Source organism: Drosophila elegans, unplaced genomic scaffold, assembly GCF_018152505.1.
Source record: "Drosophila elegans isolate 14027-0461.03 unplaced genomic scaffold, ASM1815250v1 contig_183, whole genome shotgun sequence".
Classification (NCBI taxonomy): domain Eukaryota; kingdom Metazoa; phylum Arthropoda; class Insecta; order Diptera; family Drosophilidae; genus Drosophila; species Drosophila elegans.
The window spans coordinates 6,736,525-6,757,791 of NW_024545550.1; the positions used below are offsets into that span (position 1 = coordinate 6,736,525).

The following is a 21,267-nucleotide window of genomic DNA, read 5'->3' on the forward strand; positions in this document are numbered from 1 at the left end:
TGAAAAGTCTGTCATTTTAGAGCACTATAAAAAGAAGCCAACGGTTGCGTGCATTACCAACACTTGTTGCAGAACGCGCTTTTTGTGTACAATTTTGTAGAAATTTATCCAATCTGCTCCGAAATGGTCGATAGCAATGTGCCCGCCTTCGTAAGTATCCCCTGACCACAAGGTTAAGATGGTTAAGTTCACAATCAATCCTTCCAGGAGCTCGGCGATGCCCTAGCCACTCGTTGTGGCAACACACTTACCGGCGTTTTTTTGCCGGGCTCGAGGATCGCACTTAGCGCATATCGGCATGTGACGCACAGATCGCGGGATGCCCCCACCGAGACGGCTGGCCAGGATCCGGTGCTCGTCTACCTGGCACAGGAATCCACGCTTTTCGACGAGCCGGTGCTGCGCAGCGTCTTGGCGGAGTCGAACGCCACTTTTGCCACCCTTCAGCAATTGGGTCTGCGGGCCACTCGCGCCGAGTACGTGAAGCTATCGAGGGTATACCGGAGCATTGTGCGCGCTTGCCTGGAGAAGCTTGAGCAGGCCAAGAAGTCGCCGGAGGTGCAGACAGATGAGGCACGACTGCGCCGCTTCACCGATGCCATCATGGTTTTCTATGCGGCCGAATGCCTGTGGCATCTCTTCGAGATTCTCTACATCCAAAACAATCAACTGGTGGTACCCCAACTGCTCGACTGGGCGCGCTTTCATTCTTCTCAAGCGGAGGACCGAGCCACTGATCTGCTGCTGATGGCCGAGGAGGCCAGCGAGTCGGATAACTATTGGAGCATCCTCAAGTCGCTAATCATGTTGGGCGTAATAGACGTGACGCGCGCCATTCTCTCACAGAATCGCAAGGCTGGGCAGCCGGCCTTTAAGGCGGCCGAGCTGATCCTCAAGTCCATGCCTGTGTACCAAGAGGGCTATGCCCTACAGAAGTTCCACTCGCAGTGGGAGTACTGGCACGTGGACACGGAGCGTAAGATCCAGACCGGTATATTCGCCACTGAGCCAGAACTAGAGCAGATCTTGCGACTGGTTACCGGCAACAACGAGCAGTGGGATGCTGCCATCAAGGAGTCCCACGATTGTTATGAATACCTGCCGGGATATCTGCTCTTCACGAAGCCCACCTGCAAACCCTTCGAGCTGAGAATTGCAGCCGCCAATTGGCTGAATCGCTGGCATCTGCTGCGGCCGGAAAAGGCGCACTCCAGCATGAACCGCATGATTGCACAGCTAATGGATCACGATATAAAAATGTTCATATACGAGGCTCAGAAGCTGAACGATACCCACTGGTTCTCCACGCACCTGATTGATCTAATCCACCATTGCGGTCAGCTTAAGAGCTACTTTGACCAGAACAACATGTGCGTTTCATTTGGATTTAAATTTGATTTACTCAAAATATAATATGTTTAATTTATGCCCCACAGAGATCTGCCGGCCCTGCGTCACTCAATGATCTACGAGTATGGCAGCTATCTGATGACTTCGCACAATCTGTGGCAGTTGGGCATCGACTATCTAGAGTGCTGCAAGCAGGAGGGCCAGGCGGCCATCGAGCTCCTTCTACCCCGCATCACTTTGCGCAATGAGCGGCAGGCCACCAAGCTGATCAACCTAGCCAGGCAGCGTGGACTCAAAGGCGTTGAGCAGGAGATCTGCAAAGTGCTATCGAAGCGTTCCTACGATGCACAGCGTTACGGCAATGCCCTGGAGTGGGCCATTCGCTCCAAAGACTTGCTGCTGGTCACAGCGGTTGCGGATTTCATTTTAAAGGTGATTAGTGAAAAGTTCTACATATATATCTAACGCTAATTGGTGGTCCTTCTCATAGCATTACTCGAGGACCGGAAATATGCTTTGTCCGGACACTATAGCCAATGTGGGAGGCCGAATGTTTATCTCACCGCGCTTGGTTTTCCTCTCCAAGTACTATGAGTTCTACGAATTCTATAGAACGCGCGATTTTATGTCTGCCTCTGAGCTTTTGGTGAATCTGCTGCAATCCAGAATCACCCCAGACTAGTAAGTCAATTTGTTTATAATGTAAATGATCTAAAACCAGGCTGTCTTTAATTAGTTTCTGGCCCTCATTGCTCATTGACGCCATGCCGCTGCTGGAGTCAAAAGATCAAACAATTTTAGCCAAGGAAACGGTGGCCATCCTTCATCATGTTGAAACTGAACTGGTGCCCATCATCGAGCGCGACGTGTCCAAATATGGCAATGTATGTTTAATACTATGGTATTTATATTATATATTACTGATCCATGGCAATCACAGCACCACACAGAGACTGTGTTCAAGGACTACCGGGTGGAGAACGTCGATGAAATCCTGAACCTCATGCGCTTGGCCTGCGCCCGCAATTTGGCCAGGGCATTGATCACTGAAAACACTATGCCGGTGGCGTGATTTTGAATGCATTTTTAGTGTAATTTATTTTGTATTTTTCGCTTTTCCAATACATCGTAATTTGTTATAGATTGTATGCATTGCTAACTTGTATTCATACGCATTTTGCTTATATCTTGTGCCTCTTTGCTCTTTATTGTACCAACAACACTACTTGACTGGCTGCTGCCCTTTGACTAAAAGGAAATCCAAGCTGCTGGGGGTCTGGAGGGATGTTAACAGTACGCATTTTAAAAAGATAACACAATCTGCTGGCTCCCAAAACGAGTGGTGTCCCAGCAAACTAAACTAGTGTAAACGGCATGGGTAAATCTATAGGAGCATACCTTATTCTCATGGAATCGGCTAGGCGGCAAATCAAAACTGCTTAGGCCAAACTTAAAACAAGATTAAAATCAATCACTACGAAGTACTTTAGCTGCACAGAAAGGAAGTTTACACACGCGTATGTATACGGAGACGCACCTACGAACTATTAAACAACGCCCAGAGCTCAAGGGTAGTACACATAAGTATATTATGCATATACGTGGATATATGTTTATATCTGTGGGTATGTATATAATTGCTATATATTCTGGTTGGTAATTGTTATGAGAATCGCACGGCCTTGTACAAATGTTCGGTTACTACGTTCGGAATTACAATTAAAGTCGCTTTTGTCTCTGGCTTGGCCCTCGGACCGCCAACGGCATTAAAAATATATCATTCGCTGGGTAAAAACAATAGAAACTAAACTAGACTTAGATGAGTTGCCGCCGGGATGGTACTTCATCATCATTCTAATGCTTAACAAACGTTTCTCCTACTCATTTTTTTTTTTTTTTTGCAAAATCGTCATCCTCAGTCAATCACACCAGGCAACAGAAAATAATTTAAATAATCAAATGATTTATGCTTATTAAGATTCCAATCCCGAACTGACTAGGTTTATCTCTATGAACATAAATTGCAAAGGACAAATACAAATACATATACGTTTGCTATACAAATAAACAAAACGATTTAAGAGTATTATGGACTTTTAGGTATGAAATGCCCATAACATTTAAATTTGTCGTGTTATTAAAAATAAGAGTATTTAATAGGAGCTATTGTAAAACAAAGCGTAAAAAATTAAGTATTTAAAGTAGACAAAACTCATTTTCAAAATATTTCAGAAAAATATCACTAATAAGGTGACAACTAACTAAAACACATTTGAAAGTGAAATTAAGTCAGAAGATTGTTAAGTAAGAGCTTTTTATAAATGTGCTATAGCTACATTTACGGATCAGTAAAATACGTTGCTTGAAAGTGCTTCACTGATTAGTAAATGTAGCTCTATATCGTCAAAGGACTATAAATAAAGGCTGGACTTGTGCAGAAAAAGTCTTTCTGATGGCAGTTCGAGATGGAAGATCCTGTTGCCTAGCGCGTGCATCGAGGGACAGACAACGCCACTTGAGTGTCTCGCTTATCCTACGCCCAATATTGGTTAATTATGTGAGTCTGAGTGAAAAGGGGGTGTCTAATTATGCTTCGCCGCGGTGCTCGTCGTGCCACTCGTCGACACCGAGGCCGTGGTGCTGGCTGCAGCGGTGGCAGCCACAATGGCACTGCTGCCCGTGATCGAGCCCAGCCTTGAGAGCGAGGGCTCCCGCTTGGGCGGTACGATTGGCTTGATCGGTATGGGTGGCGGAGCTCCACGGGCTCCCGCCGGTGGCACGGTGACTGGTGGCACGGCAATGGGCACGGGATGGGGATGCGGTGGTGTGGCCGTCTGGTCGAGGGCAGCTGCCGCAGCCAGTGCAGCGTACTTGCCTCCTGGCGCCCGTTGGATGGTGGCAGTGGGCTGCATCTTTGCCGGCGAGGGTGAGGGTGGCGCCACCAGGGGCACGGTGACAGTAGCAGCTGTCTCCACGGATGCAGTGGCTGGTCCGACGCTCGAGATGATACTGCTGCTGCTGCTGCCGGTGGTGGTGGTGGTGTTGTTCGTGGTGCTGGTTGTGTGGTTGAGCACGGCCGAAAGTGGTGCTACTGCTGCTGTGGCCGTGCCCGTGGGCGCCGTTGCGATTCCAGCGCTCCGGATGTTCTGGCCCGGCGCTATGGAGCGGGCAATGCCGGTCTGTGGTCCCGAAACCGGCATGCTGCTCACCGTGGCGGTTGGCTGCACGATCTTGGCGATGTTCACCATGGGCGGCGTGGCACAGGCGTCGTCTGCAAAACGCGGAGATAAGATTAGCATTCGGTTGGATCTAACTTAGTGTACAACACTCGATCTTCGGAGCTCGGAGAAGAGCTGGCCCCGTCAGAAGCCCATCTCAATTGAACTGACTTCTAGCGGGGCCTAGCTTGTGTGGAAATGTTTCGGCATGGTTGTGAAAACACTACGGGGGGGGACGCCACTGGTGTCAATTGGCTACGTTCTGGCAGTTTTGTCAGGGTGCTCCAATGACCGTGGGTGTGCTAGCGTGCGGGGTGGTCGTGCGGATGCGTGATCTTTGAGGTTGGTGGTGCAACGACGTGGTGTGCACGAGGAACATCACAAAACAAAAAACAAATCACCTTGCAATTGCGTAACATTTTTTCTAACAAAAGATTTCGGCTTCAAGAGGAGTTCGAAAAAAAAGTAATATATATATAGAGTTAAAGTTTGTATATAGAAAATTATAAAGAGGGCAACCATATATAATTACAACAGCCAGTTTCCAGCCTCGTCTGGCTCACTCACCGCTGAACTGTCGCGCCTTGGCGGCGGCCACCGATGATGAGCCGCTGCCCCCCAGTGACTGCTGCTTTTTCAGAGCCTCATGCTCGCTGCGGAGGGCATTGAGTTCCTGCTCCAGTTCCTTGACCCTGGAGTAGGGAAAATACACACATTACTTAGTTAAGTGATTAGGTTTAGGGGTGCAGTTTGACCAACCGCAGTTCCTCCTTGGCCAGTTTGGCGAACAGGGCTTTGCGCTCCAGCTCCATGGCTTGGGTTTGCTTCTCCAGCTCCTCCTCCATGCGCAGGGACTTTTTGCTCTCCTCCTCGAGGCCTTCGGCAATGGTGTCCGAACGCTGCTTCTCCTCGGCCAGGATTTGTGCCAGATCCTCGGAACGTTTGCCTGCAAGTCGGTGGGGGATTAGTGATTGAGCTACTACGATCAGATAGATAAAACCCATACGCACCCTCTTCTATGTACTTCATCAAGATCTTCTTGCGCTCCGCAATCAGCAGCAGCACAATCTGCTTCTGCCGATTGCGCTCGTACTCGAGCGTCTCCTGCAGCTTTTTCAGGTCCTTCTCCATCTTGGCCACCTGGGCGCGCTCCTCCTCGAGGTCCTGCTTCAGCTTGGTGCGCTCCATCTCCAGGCCGTAGGTAATGTCATCGCCCTGCGCCGTGGTGTGCTCATGCTTGCGCTTCTCCTCCTCCAGTTCCTGCAGCATCCTCTGGTTGTTCTCCAGCGATTCGGTCAGTATGTTGACCATGCGCACATGCGTGGCCCTCTGCTTGCTGACCATTTGGTACTGCTGCTCCATCTGCTGCTCGATGATCTGGCGCACCTCCATTTCGGCCTGTGCCGCCTGTGTGGATGACTCCCGCGAGATTAGGTTCCCGTTGAGGGCTATCTTGTCCCGGAATATGGCCGCATACGGATCGTTGGGCTGCAGCCGCTTTGTCCGCAGCTGGGCAATGAGTTGCTTCACCCGCTCGTTCCTCAGAGCAGCAATGCAGACATCCCGTGCCTGCAGCTCGCCCTCCAGATAGTATAGCATTTTGACCAGCTCGTTGTGCGGCAGCTCGGCTCGAGAACGTCCATTGGTGGTATTGATGGCATTGGTGGCCACCACCGGTGGCACTTTGTGCACCACTCCGGGACCCGGTTTCATAGTCTGGAACTCGTGATTGGCACTCACGGTGTCGCTGCTGCCCGAGGCAGCGGATCCGGAGCAGTTCTCCATGGCCATGCCGTACTCGGCATCCGGAGCAGGTGCCTCCGCGAACGTCTCCGCGTTCGAGTTCTGCTCCATTTGCCCCGACTCCTGATTCCCGATTGCGGTTGTCCCAACTCCCGATTTCCGATTTCCGCCTCCTCGCGGCTCACAGCATACAAAAAAAAAGTGTTTGGTGCGTCGCAGTAGGCCAACTGCTTTAAAGTCTCGATCTCCCTGCAACAATTCACTTCCTGTTTATCTAGTTTCCAGCCCTGCTTTTCAGTGGCTTTTGCGCACCCAGCAATCGCACCTGCAATCAAGAAATTATCTTGTAAATTCTTTGTCAATTTGTTGCCGTGAAAAACTGGATACTTTAGCAGTGTTGGGAAGAGACTGCAAAAGGTGTAGCGGAGGAACACAGTGTTGCAAAGCGGTGAAGGCAAGGACCTAACTGCTTGGCGCCATCGCACAAATTTAAAAATGGTTAAAAAAAAACGTGTAAATTAATTAAAACATTTTAATAAATAAGTTTTTAATTTTTAAGCAAAATTTATATTTCCTTAATAATATCACATTAAGAGTTCAAGCTGACAGTAAATTTAAAATTTTATTGCAGCTTAAGTGCTAGTTTTGGTTTTGCAATCCACTTTTCTTTAGAGAATAGAAAAATATAACTTATTTTTTTATAGAGGAATTTTAAGTTTTATTTTAATATAGTAAAATTTTTTTGTTTAACTTGCTGTGCTTAGCTTACAAAATAGAAAAATACCCAAAAAAATAAGACTTTTCAATATAGTTAATTATTTATTGCTTCATTTTTTTTACCTAACCTAACCAAATCTAGTTAAAAACATCGTATAAACAAACCCAACAATCTATAACAATGTCCAAGACTTTATTTTTTTAAAACAAAAGGCTTTGTGGTATTGTAGGCCAGAGAATACCTTATGTGCTTGCCCACTAGCCGATCCGCCAGTGGTATCAGGGCAGGTTCACGCCTATAAATGCCAGCAGCCTGTGGCGTCCACGCACGCAGACGACACTCGGAATGCCCGGAAGGCAGGAGGAATCCCATCCAGCCAGCAGAGCTCAGGGTAATATCACAGTTCAACCTCCCCTCATTCCGACCCTCATTGAACAGCACAATATCACCGTCTTTGCACTGCAATCCGGGCCAGCGTTGCAGGCGATCAGGCTTCGAAAAATCCTCACTGGTCATGGGCACTCCCAGAAAAGGTGTTCCCAGATATCTGTTGTAGACCTTTTCAGCCGCCTGGGTATCTGCTATCAGCACGGGAAGATTCTCAGAGGCGAACACGAACACCTTCAGCCAGTCAAACTGTTTCCTTGAACTAGTTATGTCCAAAAGATCTAGGCGGGCGAGGCCGCCGAGGAAGATGCTCATCTGGGGACGGAGGCGAAAAGCTCTGGGGCGGATCATCGTGGAGGGCTGCAGTTTCACCAGTTCCTCCGCTGTGAGCAGGGGTGTCAATTGGTCGGGCTGCATCACTCCGGGAGTGTCGTAGACCCAGCGCGCCTCTTTGTACTCCTTCTGGCGGTCGTTCAACGTGGTTATGGGCTTAGAGCCACCGGCCATGGCGAAGGCATCGCTGATATCGTCGCGCCGATCGAAGGTGCGTCCAACGGTGGCCACCGGTTGGGCAGCTCCAGTCGCTCCCGTTTCTCTGGCCACTGCGCGACGTTCCTTCTCCATTGCTGCCTTCTCGCTGCGCTCCGAAACAAGTCTCTTGAATCGCTGGTAGACCCGATCACCGGATGGACGCAAGATGGGAAACCGCAGCAGCTGCAGTGTGGTGCCCGGCCAAGGACAAGTGGTGGCCTTGCGCACCAGGTCACTGGCCTCCGGGCGGCAATAGTCCGAGTTGAGCAGGATATTGAACAGCGTGCTCTTGCCCACATTGGTGCAGCCCAGCAGATAAACATCTCCCTTGTAAGCCCACGTTTTGTGGAGCTGGGTGATGAGCTCCTCGATTCCATAGCCCGTTTTAGCCGATATCAAACTGACATTCTTGATATTTAGCCCATCGCCGCCGCCATGTTTGATGAACTCCCGCTGCAAAGTATCCTTTATGTGCTGCAGGTAGACATTGGAGTCGCGTGGCAGCAGATCCACCTTGTTGCCCACAAGGAAGACGGGTCGCTTTGCGCCCAGCACATGTTGCATGCCCGGCCAAATGGAGCTGGGAAAATCGAGCAGGTCCACCAGCACAATGGCCAGTGCATATTTGTCCCGGATGCGGGATATGGTGTCCACATATGTCGATGGAGCCACCTCCACGTCCAGGGCAATATTATAGTGGTTTAGGAAGTGGCACCGCTTGCAGGTGATGGTCTGGAGCTCTTGTCGTGTCCTTCCACGGAATATTTCACTGGGAATATAGCCGGGCAGGGAGGAACTTGAGCAGTGCAAGTTGGCCCCGCATCCGCTGCAGGGAACTTTGGAGGCGGCAATCGCGGGATCCGGAGTGCCCTGTTTGTTCGCAGCATCGGGGCCACCCTGGTAGAACTCGTAGTCGTCCATCCAGTCATCGGGAAAGGCCGGCAAAGCCTCGGGAACAAGGAATGATGGTTTTACTCTGGTCTCCAAGACGGAACTGTAGTGAATGTGCTCGTGATCTTGGTAACGCTCCCTGGCCAACAGCCACGCCTTTTGGCGTGCACTCTGTCCCTCGTCGGCGGCCGTATTTTGCAATCTCTTACATTGTGAATAAACATTTTTATTTATTATTTTATATAAACGCCGCGAGGTCTTCAACATTTTGTAATTGTAATTCCAACGCCAGCAGCTTAAGTCTGTCAAAGTATCGATTGCACTATCGGTAATATCGATAATCAGCCGGCACCTTTTAAATTAGCTCGACCAACACCGATATTCCCTAAAATATCCAGTTTTTCCCTTAATTCAAACTAATGAATTTTTTAAACATAAAAAAAATCTTTGGTAGAATTATTAGTTTGGTATTTTTTCATTCGATGCGTATACAAAAATGTATTAAGTTAACATTTAATATCACAACTGTTAATTAAGGAAAGCAGTTTATTATCGAACTCAGTCTTGTAAACTTCTTAGCTTTCAAAACATTCCATTTAATTCTATCAGATTTCTTTTAAATCCTTTTAACGCATTTTAAAACGGCGCCGATCGACAGTTACCGATAGTTGCTTCGCCAAGCCTTGCAGCCTCAGTCTGTTAAACTATCGATTGCACTGTCAGTGCACACGGTCTAAGGCTAAAGGCTTCAAAACCACAACTGTGTTGCAAAGCATGCAACGACAGTGTTGTAGGCTGACGGGCACAAACTCATTGGTAATCAAGGAAAGAGAAAGAGAAAAAGAAAAAAGAAAGCAGCGTTAGCGTGAAAGCAGAGGTGAGTCGAGTGCGGGACAAAAAAGCGTGTATGTATTAAAATTGAAACAAAAAGATCTAGAAAAGAATACGAAAACCAACAAAGGAAATAAAATATTAATTAATAACAATGCTGCGGCAGGCGATTTACGCATCGCTTTGGTAAAAGTACAGAGTACACGCCGAGTAAAACGCAGCAGCGCACAGAAAATAAAATGATTAGGAAAGTGTGTGGAAAAAAGACACAAGTGTATGTGAACGGCGACTGTATGTGTGAGTGCTGCTGCGTGTATACGAAATAAAAAGTAACGCGAAGCGCGACCTAATTTTAACCAAATATTACAATAATATTTGCATAAACAAAGGTGGTGCAATTAAAGGCGGACCAAAGCAGGGACGCCAGTCATTTTCCCGACGCTTCCATTGTTGTTGCTCCTGCGGCATGCCCCGAAAAGTTGCCGCCGCCATTGTCTGCGGTAAAAAAGGAACCCCGACTCCCACACTTTTCCGCTCAGTGTAGAGTTCTTCCCAAAAAGTCTGATTGAGTAATGCAATAACAACAATACTCAATTTTTGAGAGTGTTGCAACTTTCGTTGGAACTCGTTTCCAACTGTTGTTGTCGCCCGCTCACTTACTCGCTCGCTCCTTTCCATTCTGTTGTTACCAAAACTGGTCTTTAAGAAGCAACAACACAAAAGATTAGTGCAATTTCTTGCTGGGTGGAAAAATCAATAGTTCGGAAATTAGACAACTTTCAACATCCACGATTCAACGAAATGCACTCGCAGCCTAGAAGAAGCTACCGATAACCCCGGGCGTAAGAGCAAGCGAGATAGTTGCTTAGTCACACACACACACTCACACTTATGCAGCTGAAATTTCCAGCGATGTCTGCTCAAAGTTGTTGTTGTTGTAATGTAATTGCGAAATCATAACGGCAGTTGAAAGTTGAGAGCGCTTAGCCAAAGTAAACGCGCTAGTGTTAGTGAGAGAGACAGTGTAAAAGCTTAAGCCCTGATGAACTCTGAATGCCCTTCCTCGGCGCCCACACAAATAGACATCAGCCGGTCGCAAGCGTAGCGCATCTGAGAGTCGCATCGGCAACAACACCATGCCACAAGAAGGAAAACACATGTTGGTCGCACAGTGGGATGGAGTGGGTGCAGGCGGAGCACAAAGTTACACCATGGAAATGCGAATGCAGCCGCCATTTTGGTTATTTTGGGTTCCAAAAACTCGAGAATGAATGTAATTTTAATGCAGGGTCTAAAAATAGATTTCCGTCGACAGCTGCAATGAGTTCTGATCCACTGTACCATGCCAGACTCAAGATTCAAATAAGCAAAGCAAATTACTGAAATGCAGAAATTGCCTTGAAAAGTGAAAGGCAGAGCGCGAGCGACGATTTGATATTTTTGCCTCTTTGCTTAACCTTTGCGGGCAGCTGTTTGTTGTTGTTGTTTAGCTAAAGCGCTGGCTCAGCACTTTGACATTTTCCAGCTCATACTAACACAACCGCGCGGAGCATTCCAAAATTTCCATTTCCATTACAACGCCGCTGCACATGCGCCGAGGCAATTTTTTGGTTTTCAGAATAAATTTTGCAACTTGCCAAAGAGGCTCTCTCGCATTATTACTAATTTCGCCAAGCTTTTGTTTGTTTGCCAGTCGCTAATGTTGTGTTTTTTTGCGTTCATTGCAGAGTGCCGCGAAGAATCCAAATCAAAACCCACGGATTAAGTGGTCTGCTTCGAATTAAGCCCAGCTAACGGTGAACCTTTCGGCCACAAGTCCAAATTAAGCCTCCACCCCCAGAATTAAATCCGGAGTGCGTCGTCCCCACCAACAAAAGCTTCTTCATGATGTCGTCGGATCAACAGTTCTTTCTGAAATGGAACGATTTTCAAACGAATATGGTGACCTCGTTCCGTCACTTGCGCGACGAGAAGAGCTTCACAGATGTGAGTACCTAAACCCAAAATAAGTAATTTTGATATTGCATGGATTTGAACCCAGACATCGAACGTAGAAACAAATTTGCGAGGGATAGGTGTACAATTTTTCTAACTACACCAATATTTTTGTAAAAAATTTAGATTTTTAAATCAATTTAAATTTTTTTAACTAGCTTAAACTCAAAAACGTTTTTGGAATAGCACATAAAAAATACATTAATTTAACATCAGTAGGGTTTTTGTGATTTTAAGTTCGAATGTAATTGGCTATTCTCAGGGACGAACTGAGTTTTACCATGCTACTCTTGGCACGGTTTGCTCTTGGCCGCCCCTTGCCGAGGGTCAGTCACCGGCTTAGCGCTCACTTTGTTTGGCTACCTGGCCCTCACGCTTATTTTTCTATACATTTTTCTTTTACCTGCTTCTTTGTTCTTGTTCGCTTGACGTTTTTATTACGAGTTTGGGTGCTCTGTTTTGGGGAAAAATGTCTTACGCATTTTACTGATTTCCCAATGCTAAATGTTTACAGGTAACACTCGCCTGCGAGGGCCAAACCTGCAAAGCCCACAAAATGGTGCTTTCCGCTTGCAGTCCGTACTTCAAAGCGCTGCTGGAGGTGAGTTTGCTACTTGAAAAATAAGCCATTTGCTAACCTTCTATTTTGTTATTCGCAGGAGAACCCATCGAAGCACCCGATAATTATCCTGAAAGATGTCTCCTACATCCACCTACAGGCTATACTGGAGTTCATGTACGCCGGCGAGGTGAACGTGTCCCAGGAACAGTTGCCAGCATTTCTTAAGACCGCCGATCGCCTCAAAGTGAAAGGCCTGGCAGAGACACCCAGTTCAATAAAGCGGGAGGGTTGATGGTATTAAACAATAAACATAACAAAACAAAAATACATAAAAACAACAACAACCAACTATAAGAAACTTATATGTATGCAAGAAACAAAATTCCAACAAGAGAAGAAGAAAAAACATAACGAGAACGACATTTGGTATACAAATTCATGTAAAAGTACACTAGGAGGAAGAAGAACACCAACAGAGAAACAACACAAAGCTGACAGATTGAAATGATTAGCCTGTAAAGTAAAGGTGGTGGCCAAATCCACCCGCCCACAACCACCCACATCCATTCACTCACATCTGACCTTCCGATTTGCAAACAACCGATGCCCCCACAGAATTTGATATGAATTGTGTATTCGTTTGATTTCTGCATAAAATAGTTTGTAATATATTATTAACAACTACAAGAAACAAAACACACCACTCTGTATAAATGAAACGATATGGACAGCCCCTAAACAACGCAAAACAAAAAAGAAAACGCACTTTTGTAAAGTAATTAACGAGGATTCATTAAAAATATATAAAGATAATTATAAATATAGTGTGAAATGTGCAAGTAGATGGAGAAAAAGCCGCACCGGGCGCGAATATTACAACACATTCGGTTAGTTTTTAAGCCACTAACTAAAAACCCCAGACAAGCCACGCCCCCAAACAGACAAACTCATTTTCATCTATACTTAAACAATAAAATAGAAACAAATGCAAAATTGTACTTTAATTTTTTTTGTGTGTGGACTTATGCGCCCTATTTTCAAATTTTCTAACATACAAGAGATATATAATAATAACAAACGAAAAGAAATGTTTCAATGTGAAGCTATCAATTCTATTTAGCTTAAACAAAAGAATAAGAAAAAACGATAGAATGAAAAATAAAACTTGAGTAAAAAACTATACTTGAATATTATTACATAAAGTAAAATATTTATATGTATGTATATGTATACATGTGAGCATAGATTTAAACAACTACGGTAAATAAACAGAATAATTCAAAAAAAAAAAATGGTCAAATCCTCCTAAGCTTTTCACTGAATTTCAACTAGAAAGCGGGACGATTTGTAATTTCTTCGCATTTATTTTTATATTCTTCCGTAACATACTCATCATCTCCACAAGCATCGCACTCTGTATACAGTAGTTCGTTTACAAATTAACAAAAATATGTTTGCTTAGTTTAAATTACACTAATATTTGATATATTGCGTGATTGGATCTCGACTTAGATCTAGACTCACATTACTCTACTACAGTTCTTAGTTATTGAAACAGTACGCATTGCGCGTATTCAGTTCAAATGGATCGGTGCGCATCTTCTGCTGATTATCCTGCACATAGCGCGTCACATCCGCCACCAGATTAGGTCGCTCCTTGGCGCTGGCGGCGCACGGCGACCAAATCTTGATGTCGTGGTCAATGCCACTGGTGGCCAGCATACAGATGCTCGGATGCGGCTGCACGCAATTGACAATGGCACTGTCCGCCCGATAAACGGATCTTATCTTGCCCGTTTCTCCCTCCCAAATGTACAGATTGCCGTCATCCGAACCGGCGGCTATGAACTCGCCCTGGCTGCCCAGATAGTTGGCCTCCTTGATGTCCGTCGTTACATTGCAATGGCCCACATAGCGTTGCTTGTAGTCGCGAGCCGTGGACCGGAGATCATACTCGGCGTCCGTCAGTCGCAGGTAGCGAAAGCCATCTTCCATGGGCACTGGCGGTGGCTCGGGAGGCTCTGTGCCCTGCGACTGGCGACGATTCTCCTTGATGTCCTTGTTCAGCATGAGCACTCCGTGATTGTTGGCGAAGTCGGGAAAGCGCTGGATGAGCGCCTGCAGGCACTTATCCGCATCCTGCGGACGATGCAGCTCCAACAAAGCCCTGGCCAGTCGAAAGTGGGCCTTCACATAGCCGGGATCCAGGCGCAGGGCCTCATGGCAATCCCTCAGTGCAGCGTATATGTCGCCAAACCAGCCGCGACGCATCAGAGCCGTGGCTCTGTTCAGATACAGAACCTCGCCCTGCGGGTATTTCGCCAGAGCCTCTGAATATGCATCAATGGCATCCACCAGTTTGCCGTTTTCCAGAAACTCATTGCCCTCTTTTTTGTGCACCTCTATGCCTGAGGGCAACGAGCGACTCTTGTGTGGCGCCTTCACCGGCTCCGAATCCTCCTCCGATGTGAAGGTGGGCAGTTCATAGAAAACCGGAGGCTCGGCATGGTTCAAATCAAAGCGATAGATGTGCTCGCAGCCCATGTTGACCAGCAGCTCGGTGCCATTGCCATTGAATGTGAGGTAAGTGATGGCCCGCGACTCGTGGACAATGTTGCGGCTAATGTTCTTCAGGATCTGTCCGGGAGCATAGTATGACACGCAAGCGGAGAGTCCTTCAGAGAATAGGAGTTTTAATGTTGTGGAGAATCACCTAAGTCAGATACCCACCATTACTATCAGTTGAGGGCAGCTTGCGGCGATCGTACACTCGGGCAAAGGGATCGTTGGTGCCCACGGCCAGGTACTCCGTCCTCCTGGGATTGATGGCCAGACACTTGGCCTCCGCCGTGGTTTCCACCTGGCTGCACAGGCTCAAAAGCTTGACGCCACCTCCCTCCTCCGGTCGGCAGCGATGTGGCTCCCGCATGTCCAGCTGCAGGATGCAGCCATCCTCCCCAGCCGACCAAAAGATGTGGGGCGAATCCTGGGCGGTGGCCAGTCGCTTGGCCCGCATCAGATGGCAATTGCAGGCAAAGAGGGTCTCATTTGAATGATTGATATCGTAGACGTAGATGAATTTGTCCGCCGCACATGTCGCCACAATGCTGTTGTTGGTCTTGGGCAGGAATTTCACGGAGAACATGTTGCCCAGGTGCTTGGTGCTGATGACATGGACGCGCTTCTTCCGAAATGGATCCCAGATCATCACGCGATAGTCGTCGGACCCGGAGGCCAGCCAGAGGCCATCGGTTGACCACTCCAGGCAGTTGACGCAGCCGTCGTGCCCGGCAAGGAGTGCCTCCTGCTCCAGCCTGTCCACATAGGCGGGTGAGGCCAGGAGCCGTCGGCGGAGCAGCTCGTCCAGCTCATGTCCATACTGCTGGCGAGCCCAGTGCAAGGAGCTGGCGTTCAAGGGCGTCTGGTGGTGGTGGAGCAGATAGCGCGAGCTAGAGTACTTTACGCGACACAGTTCATCGCTCGACATTATCTCCGGGTGCTGTGGATAGGATTATGACACTTGTTTCTGTTTGTTTTCGTCTCGCTCTCCGTTTAATTCATTTTGCATTCGCAGAGTGCCCCTTGCCCTTCCTTACCTCCCCTTATGCCCACTCTGCTGTCGTTGACACCTGTGCGCAGCGCTGCCAGATAGTCGCGATTTTGGCTAACGGTTAAGTTGACTTTGCGGCCCTATTGCAAATCTGAAAAAAATTAATATATTTCGAAATTAAATCAAAAGCCAGATATTTAGAAAATTCGATGTTTGATGACATTTTAAACAATGTACGCCACATAACTGGAAATACCCTTAATACACCCCTGCACTATAAAAAGAAGTCCTCGGCTTGATCCGTTGACACACTTTCTCCGATCTTAAAGTGCCTCTAAAAATATATTTTCAAAGAAAACAATTATAGTTTCTCTTGGAAATAATATAATTTTAAATAATTTTTATTTGATCATACGGGCAATCATGCCAAAGAATTATAAAGTTTATGGTTATTTTCCAATATTCCTTAAAAGTAGAGATTCGTAAAATCTAATCATTGGATGGATGGTTGATGGTGGATGATGGATCTCTGTGGAAAGGGCCTATAAGAGTATAGATGAAAAAAAATGTTGTAAATGTTTTATTTTGCCATTTTTTCCAAATGAATATGCCAACATTTATAATATTGAATAAAATCAACTTCGAAGATACTGTAAAAGTGTATTCCAAATGTTTAATTTTTAAAAACGATTGATGTCTCCAGGATAATAAGAAATACGTTTTTTAAAAGAGTGGCCCGCAAGAGTGCTGCCACGTCTTTCAATGTCAGCAAAACCTGGGCTGACCGATTCGGAGCAGATACCTGCACATCCCTAAACTGTTATCGATGTATCGATAGCTTGCCAAATCAATATAGTGCAATTTGTTCACATCCCCAGATAAACTAAAAAAAAGATTGATTAATTCCAAAGAAGACGCGAGACGCTGGCAAAAAAAACCGAGACATGTCCAATGAAAAAGAGGACGAGTGTGACAAGCACAAGCATCAGGCGGAGGCGGATGCCAAGTCGACGTCTAGCGAGGATTCGGACGAGTATCAGTCGGCCGGTGAGGGCGAGGATGGAGATGGTGATGGTGATTCCCCAGCGGAGCACCCTGCCCAGCCTAAAGTCACCACGCCCACGCCAACCACCCCCGCCGCCGTCACGCCCACGGTTAAGGCAGCTCCGCCCACACTGCCCACTTGGGAGCCCCTGGACTATCCAATGCATCAGAGCGTTTTCGAGGACGACATCAAATCGCTGCAGCGCCGCCTTCTTTTGAGCACGGCCCAGGATGAAGTGGGCCGCAAGGACAAGCACGGTAACACACCACTCCACCTGGCCGTAATGCTGGGCCGAAAGCACGCCGTGCGCCTGCTCCTCGCCCAGAACGCGCCCGTGAAGATCAAGAACAACGAGGGCTGGTCCCCGCTCTCGGAGGCCATCAGCTACGGCGATCGACAGACAATCACCCAGGTGCTGCGCATGCTCAAGCTGCAGTCGCGTGAACACATGGAGAGCCGACGCGAGAAGCTGGTCAATGCGCTGCGCCAGATGCAGGACTTCTACATGGAGTTCAAGTGGGACTTTCAGTCCTGGCTGCCGCTCGTCTCCCGCATCCTGCCCTCGGACATCTGCCGGCTGTACAAGTCGGGCGCCTCCATCCGGCTGGACACCACGCTGGTCGACTTCAATGACATGCGGTGGGAGCGCGGGGACATATCGTTCCTGTTTCGCGGCGAGGCACCGCCCAGGGAATCACTTGTGTTGCTGGACAACGAGCAGGAGTGCTTCCAGCGGCTGCGCTACGAAGAGTCCGATATGGAAGACGAGGTGGACGTACTCATGTCCACCGATATCCTGGCCACCCAGATGTCCACCAAGACGATACAGTTCGCCCGGGCGCAGCGCGGCTGGATATTCCGGGCCAATCGCAAGGAGCTGATTGGCGGGCAGTACCAGTGTGAGATTTACACCATCCAGGGTCTGATCCTGAAGCAGCGAAAGCGGCGTGAGCATCTGTCGCACGAGGATCTGCAGAAAAACCGGGCCATTGTCGAGACAATCACCAAGGGTGGCAATCAGCCGCCGACGGATACTCGGCGCTCCAGCTTGGGCAGCCAGCACACGGCCACTCCGCCGGAGACCAATACGCCGACGGCGCCGAATGGCATCACATTGCCGGAGCTGCCGCGCCGTAGTTCGCTGCAGGCTCCGCCGGCCCCCACCGTGACCTGGCGGCAGTACCTCGACGCGGAGGTGGGCAAGTGCCCCCAACTGGGCCGACCGCCCGTCCATAAACAGTCAAATAAGACGCTCCGGGCCACGGTGGCCATGAGCAAGGACTTTCCGCTCAGCGTGGACATGCTGCTGGACGTCCTGGAGGTGGTGGCTCCCCTCAAACACATCAACAAACTGCGCGAGTTCGTCACGCTCAAGTTGCCGACCGGGTTTCCGGTGAAGATCGAGATACCTGTACTGCACACGGTCACCGCCAAGGTTACGTTCCAGAAGTTCGAGTTCCGCGACAACATCCCCGCCAAGATGTTCGAGGTGCCGTCGCACTACTGGGAGGATGTTCGTCGCTTCCAGGACTTATGACCAGGCGACGGAGAAACCGCGCCAAAGGCAAAGGCCTCCGGATCGACTGTTGGATCAGCGCCTGGCGTCCGGGTCGATTTGAATCGCAATGCGCCGCCGCCCTCGATTGCGGAATTCGATTGAAGGAGCGGCGCCTACCCCCACCCCATCCTGCCCAGATATCGTCTCGTGTTTCGTGCACCTGCCAGCAAAAGCCGGAGGATAGCGCGCAAACGGGCGGCATGTTTATGTATGTATGCTTAAGAGAAAATCACCCACACATAAAATTGCAATTTTCACCTTTTAGAGGAATGTATTTATTAGCAACAAAATGGCTTAAGCTAATATTTTGTGTCTTGGTACAGTCGTTTAATTTTAAATGTAACGCTCCGAAAATTGCAATTTTACATTTAGGTTTTGTTATGTACTGTATTTGTTTGTAATTAGCTCCCCCTTTCCCAAAAGGGGTATTATTTCGTAGTTTATTTATTGTTAGATGCAACAACATTCTGCCCAGGCTCGCAACTTTTTCATAGCCCGAGTGTGAATCACTTCGGAGTAATTAATGTTTTGAGATTATCACCTTATGTAGGGTGGGGTCTCAAAAAACAGCTGCTCTATCAGAAAGTTATATTCCCGAAATAGCCTTTTCCTATCTCCAGCCAATCGTGGTGGTAAAAAGGTAAAAGCAATTGGCTAATAGCCACGATCCAAACTACGTAATCAAAAGGCATTTAGTGAGTAATGATCAGGTGTTGCCCACACACATGCCACTTATCATTTTATTTATGTCCACATCCCTTTCCGTGTTTAGTGCAATTTCATTCGTAGATTTAAGGTACAAGCTAAGGGAGGCGGCAGTTTATTTTCGGTCCTTTCCAAAAAAAAGTCTGCATAATCCATGTGAGTTCTTTTATACTTAGGCTATGTGTACTAGAGAAAATCGCCCGCAAAACAATTTCCTACGCCCCTTTCTCATAAAAGTCTCAAGTATTTCGAAGTGCGCAAAACTAAAAAACAGCTTCACAAATCAATTATAAATAAATATTTATACATATGTACCAAGGTATTTGTGTAGTTCCATTTTAGCCAATTATTTAAACCGTAAAAAAGCGTCTCTGTACTTGTATTGTATTTGTTAATCGACAGAAACGGCTAGCACCGATTTAGTTTCGGTTCGCATTGCTTTGCTGTGATTTTGCCCTTATATCCGCAATCGTTTGCCTAATGCAGAGTATGACTAAGCGCTATGTATTTATGTAAAACTGCCATTGTTTGTTTGTTTTTTTCGGGCAAAACTTTTGTTCTTTTCTAGAGTTTCACCACATATATTAAAATCAATGCGATAATCAAAGGAAATCGTTTTTAAACATTTAATAAACTGGAATCCAGAAACCAAAAACACATCCACGCATACAATCTGATATAAAAGATCGGTGTATTTTACTAGTTAAGGGCAATTGATTGAAACATATATATATTTATACGTGGCCACCCTAATTGTAATTGAACCGAGCATTTGTATACGCTCTAAAAAAAATAAATATATACACACATCCGCAATCTGAAAAATGTGCAACCCAAGTGAATTGTGTTTTATTGTAAACAAATGGGGGCGGGACCAGAAATTTCAAAATGCGCGCCTCTTTTCCGGTAGGCAACACTGCTGCGCGTGGGTGTACTCTCGCTTTTCGTTTTAATCAACACTACTCTTAGCTGAATCAGCTGTTGACTCACAATCTCAAAAATCTACGCACAAATTAAGACAAATTTTGATTTAAAATAGAATCAAGAGATAATCAAAGCCTGTAATCATGGTTGTTGGTCGCCTTGCATTTCCCATTAACCTGGCCCTGCAACAATTTTCGCGCAGGGTGACAGCGAATCCCGGAAACCTGAAAGTCCTGCAGCGCCACATGTCCAGCGTGTACTTCCGCAGCGGAGCCATCAAACCGAAGCCCGAGGAGATGCCCTTTGGCCTCCTGGCCATTTTCTGTGCTGTCATCCCGGGTCTCTTCGTGGGCGCCACCATTAGCAAGAACGTGGCCAACTTCCTGGAGGAGAATGATCTCTTCGTGCCCGCCGATGACGACGACGATGAGGACTAAGCCTCTGGAAAATCTGTACGTGGGATTACCACCTAGTCGAGATGAATATGTTGGCTTGGAGTCGTTGTCCCACGCAGAAAAACACTCAACACTCGGCCAAAAGGTCTACTCATCTATTGCCCTCCCCTTTTGCTATTTAAATCTCTACTTTTAAGACACCCAAGTTGTGGCATTTTTATGTGTTTCCTGTGTATTTGCAAGTCCCTCTTTGAAAATTTTTATCTAACTTATTTGTCAATTGTGTTCTCAATTGTCAACAATGCTCGATAGATTCACGAATGTTACTAGAATTAAATAAAGTTTATTCGATTACGCTTAACTCTTGCCTTTGTTCTTATATAAGGGGCACCTGCTGGAACATATGAAAATGTATGTTATGATGTGTGGTTCTCACTTTTCAGTGCATATATAGCTGTATTTCAAATTATAGCAATAAAAAACAATATTTTTAGTGAACTTCTTTTTTCTAAAGCACAAAAATAATTAACAAATGTTCCAAAAATGCAATTCAAATTTTTTTTCTTATTGCGAAAATTACTGAATGTTTTTGGACACTATATAATTTATAGTATTCGCTTTGAAAAATAGTTTTCAGATTTTTTTTATTTACGTTTCATTAATATAATAACCATGCAAAACTGTTTGGAAAAATGTTTAAGGTGTATTTTCAAAGAATTCAAAATTTTTTAAAACCATAAAAATAACGGATTTGATTCTTTTGAAAATAAATTTAAATAATATTTGTTTCGAATATAAAAATACCATCATTCTCAAACACAATACTATTGATTAACCATTTCACCCCCCAAAAAATTAAACAAT

At 46.6% G+C, this 21,267-nt stretch overlaps 7 protein-coding genes across 10 annotated transcripts; 4 read left to right on the forward strand and 3 right to left on the reverse strand.

Annotated features, from left to right (window-relative positions):
- Nucleotides 1-24: 24 nt before the first annotated feature.
- On the forward strand, nt 25-2,515 carry LOC108144580 (nuclear pore complex protein Nup75). Its single transcript, XM_017269571.1, has 6 exons — nt 25-150; nt 208-1,370; nt 1,437-1,782; nt 1,841-2,031; nt 2,087-2,234; nt 2,291-2,515. Exons 1-6 carry the CDS (start codon nt 124-126, stop codon nt 2,420-2,422), a joined length of 2,007 nt encoding a protein of 668 aa, XP_017125060.1. The 5' UTR covers nt 25-123; the 3' UTR covers nt 2,423-2,515.
- LOC108144581 (CTTNBP2 N-terminal-like protein) lies at nt 2,423-6,713 on the reverse strand. 3 transcript variants are annotated; one of them, XM_017269573.2, is made up of 5 exons: nt 6,637-6,652; nt 5,579-6,560; nt 5,328-5,514; nt 5,136-5,260; nt 2,423-4,621 (listed from the first exon to the last, which is right to left on the reverse strand). In XM_017269573.2, exons 2-5 carry the CDS (start codon nt 6,420-6,422, stop codon nt 3,933-3,935), a joined length of 1,845 nt encoding a protein of 614 aa, XP_017125062.1. In that variant the 5' UTR covers nt 6,423-6,560; nt 6,637-6,652; the 3' UTR covers nt 2,423-3,932. The 3 variants fall into 3 exon arrangements, with proteins under 3 accessions (XP_017125062.1, XP_017125061.1, XP_017125063.1); XM_017269574.2 differs by adding an exon at nt 4,970-5,009 and having other exon boundaries at nt 4,513-4,621; nt 5,579-6,713; XM_017269572.2 differs by having other exon boundaries at nt 5,579-6,712.
- A 404-nt stretch (nt 6,714-7,117) lies between these two features.
- LOC108144900 (nitric oxide-associated protein 1) lies at nt 7,118-9,124 on the reverse strand. The gene has a single exon (XM_017270061.1). It carries the CDS (start codon nt 9,103-9,105, stop codon nt 7,222-7,224), a length of 1,884 nt encoding a protein of 627 aa, XP_017125550.1. The 5' UTR covers nt 9,106-9,124; the 3' UTR covers nt 7,118-7,221.
- Nucleotides 9,125-9,592: 468 nt separating this feature from the next.
- On the forward strand, nt 9,593-13,518 carry LOC108144661 (longitudinals lacking protein-like). Of its 2 annotated transcripts, none has more exons than XM_017269707.2 (4): nt 9,593-9,715; nt 11,397-11,655; nt 12,179-12,265; nt 12,324-13,518. In XM_017269707.2, exons 2-4 carry the CDS (start codon nt 11,554-11,556, stop codon nt 12,516-12,518), a joined length of 384 nt encoding a protein of 127 aa, XP_017125196.1. In that variant the 5' UTR covers nt 9,593-9,715; nt 11,397-11,553; the 3' UTR covers nt 12,519-13,518. The 2 variants fall into 2 exon arrangements, with proteins under 2 accessions (XP_017125196.1, XP_017125197.1); XM_017269708.2 differs by having other exon boundaries at nt 9,655-9,743.
- A 52-nt stretch (nt 13,519-13,570) lies between these two features.
- LOC108144660 (WD and tetratricopeptide repeats protein 1) lies at nt 13,571-15,951 on the reverse strand. The gene is made up of 3 exons (XM_017269706.2): nt 15,823-15,951; nt 14,957-15,725; nt 13,571-14,901 (listed from the first exon to the last, which is right to left on the reverse strand). Exons 2-3 carry the CDS (start codon nt 15,711-15,713, stop codon nt 13,769-13,771), a joined length of 1,890 nt encoding a protein of 629 aa, XP_017125195.1. The 5' UTR covers nt 15,714-15,725; nt 15,823-15,951; the 3' UTR covers nt 13,571-13,768.
- Nucleotides 15,952-16,446: 495 nt separating this feature from the next.
- LOC108144766 (ankyrin repeat domain-containing protein 13C) lies at nt 16,447-19,921 on the forward strand. The gene has a single exon (XM_017269873.2). It carries the CDS (start codon nt 16,721-16,723, stop codon nt 18,356-18,358), a length of 1,638 nt encoding a protein of 545 aa, XP_017125362.1. The 5' UTR covers nt 16,447-16,720; the 3' UTR covers nt 18,359-19,921.
- A 121-nt stretch (nt 19,922-20,042) lies between these two features.
- On the forward strand, nt 20,043-20,764 carry LOC108144518 (essential MCU regulator, mitochondrial). The gene has a single exon (XM_017269459.2). It carries the CDS (start codon nt 20,152-20,154, stop codon nt 20,443-20,445), a length of 294 nt encoding a protein of 97 aa, XP_017124948.1. The 5' UTR covers nt 20,043-20,151; the 3' UTR covers nt 20,446-20,764.
- The last annotated feature ends 503 nt before the right edge of the window (nt 20,765-21,267 follow it).

Coding starts and splice junctions, on each gene's coding strand:
- LOC108144581 (XM_017269572.2), bottom strand. CDS start 6,422: ATGGAGCAGAACTCGAACGCGGAGACGTTCGCGGAGGCACCTGCTCCG. Junction 5,261..5,327: donor CTGGCCAAGGAGGAACTGCG/GTTGGTCAAACT, acceptor TCCCTACTCCAG/GGTCAAGGAACTGGAGCAGG. Junction 4,622..5,135: donor CAAGGCGCGACAGTTCAGCG/GTGAGTGAGCCA, acceptor CGCGTTTTGCAG/ACGACGCCTGTGCCACGCCG.
- LOC108144900 (XM_017270061.1), bottom strand. CDS start 9,105: ATGTTGAAGACCTCGCGGCGTTTATATAAAATAATAAATAAAAATGTT.
- LOC108144766 (XM_017269873.2), top strand. CDS start 16,721: ATGTCCAATGAAAAAGAGGACGAGTGTGACAAGCACAAGCATCAGGCG.
- LOC108144580 (XM_017269571.1), top strand. CDS start 124: ATGGTCGATAGCAATGTGCCCGCCTTC. Junction 151..207: donor ATAGCAATGTGCCCGCCTTC/GTAAGTATCCCC, acceptor CAATCCTTCCAG/GAGCTCGGCGATGCCCTAGC. Junction 1,371..1,436: donor TACTTTGACCAGAACAACAT/GTGCGTTTCATT, acceptor TATGCCCCACAG/AGATCTGCCGGCCCTGCGTC.
- LOC108144661 (XM_017269707.2), top strand. CDS start 11,554: ATGATGTCGTCGGATCAACAGTTCTTTCTGAAATGGAACGATTTTCAA. Junction 11,656..12,178: donor ACGAGAAGAGCTTCACAGAT/GTGAGTACCTAA, acceptor AAATGTTTACAG/GTAACACTCGCCTGCGAGGG. Junction 12,266..12,323: donor ACTTCAAAGCGCTGCTGGAG/GTGAGTTTGCTA, acceptor TGTTATTCGCAG/GAGAACCCATCGAAGCACCC.
- LOC108144660 (XM_017269706.2), bottom strand. CDS start 15,713: ATGTCGAGCGATGAACTGTGTCGCGTAAAGTACTCTAGCTCGCGCTAT. Junction 14,902..14,956: donor GCCCTCAACTGATAGTAATG/GTGGGTATCTGA, acceptor TATTCTCTGAAG/GACTCTCCGCTTGCGTGTCA.
- LOC108144518 (XM_017269459.2), top strand. CDS start 20,152: ATGGTTGTTGGTCGCCTTGCATTTCCCATTAACCTGGCCCTGCAACAA.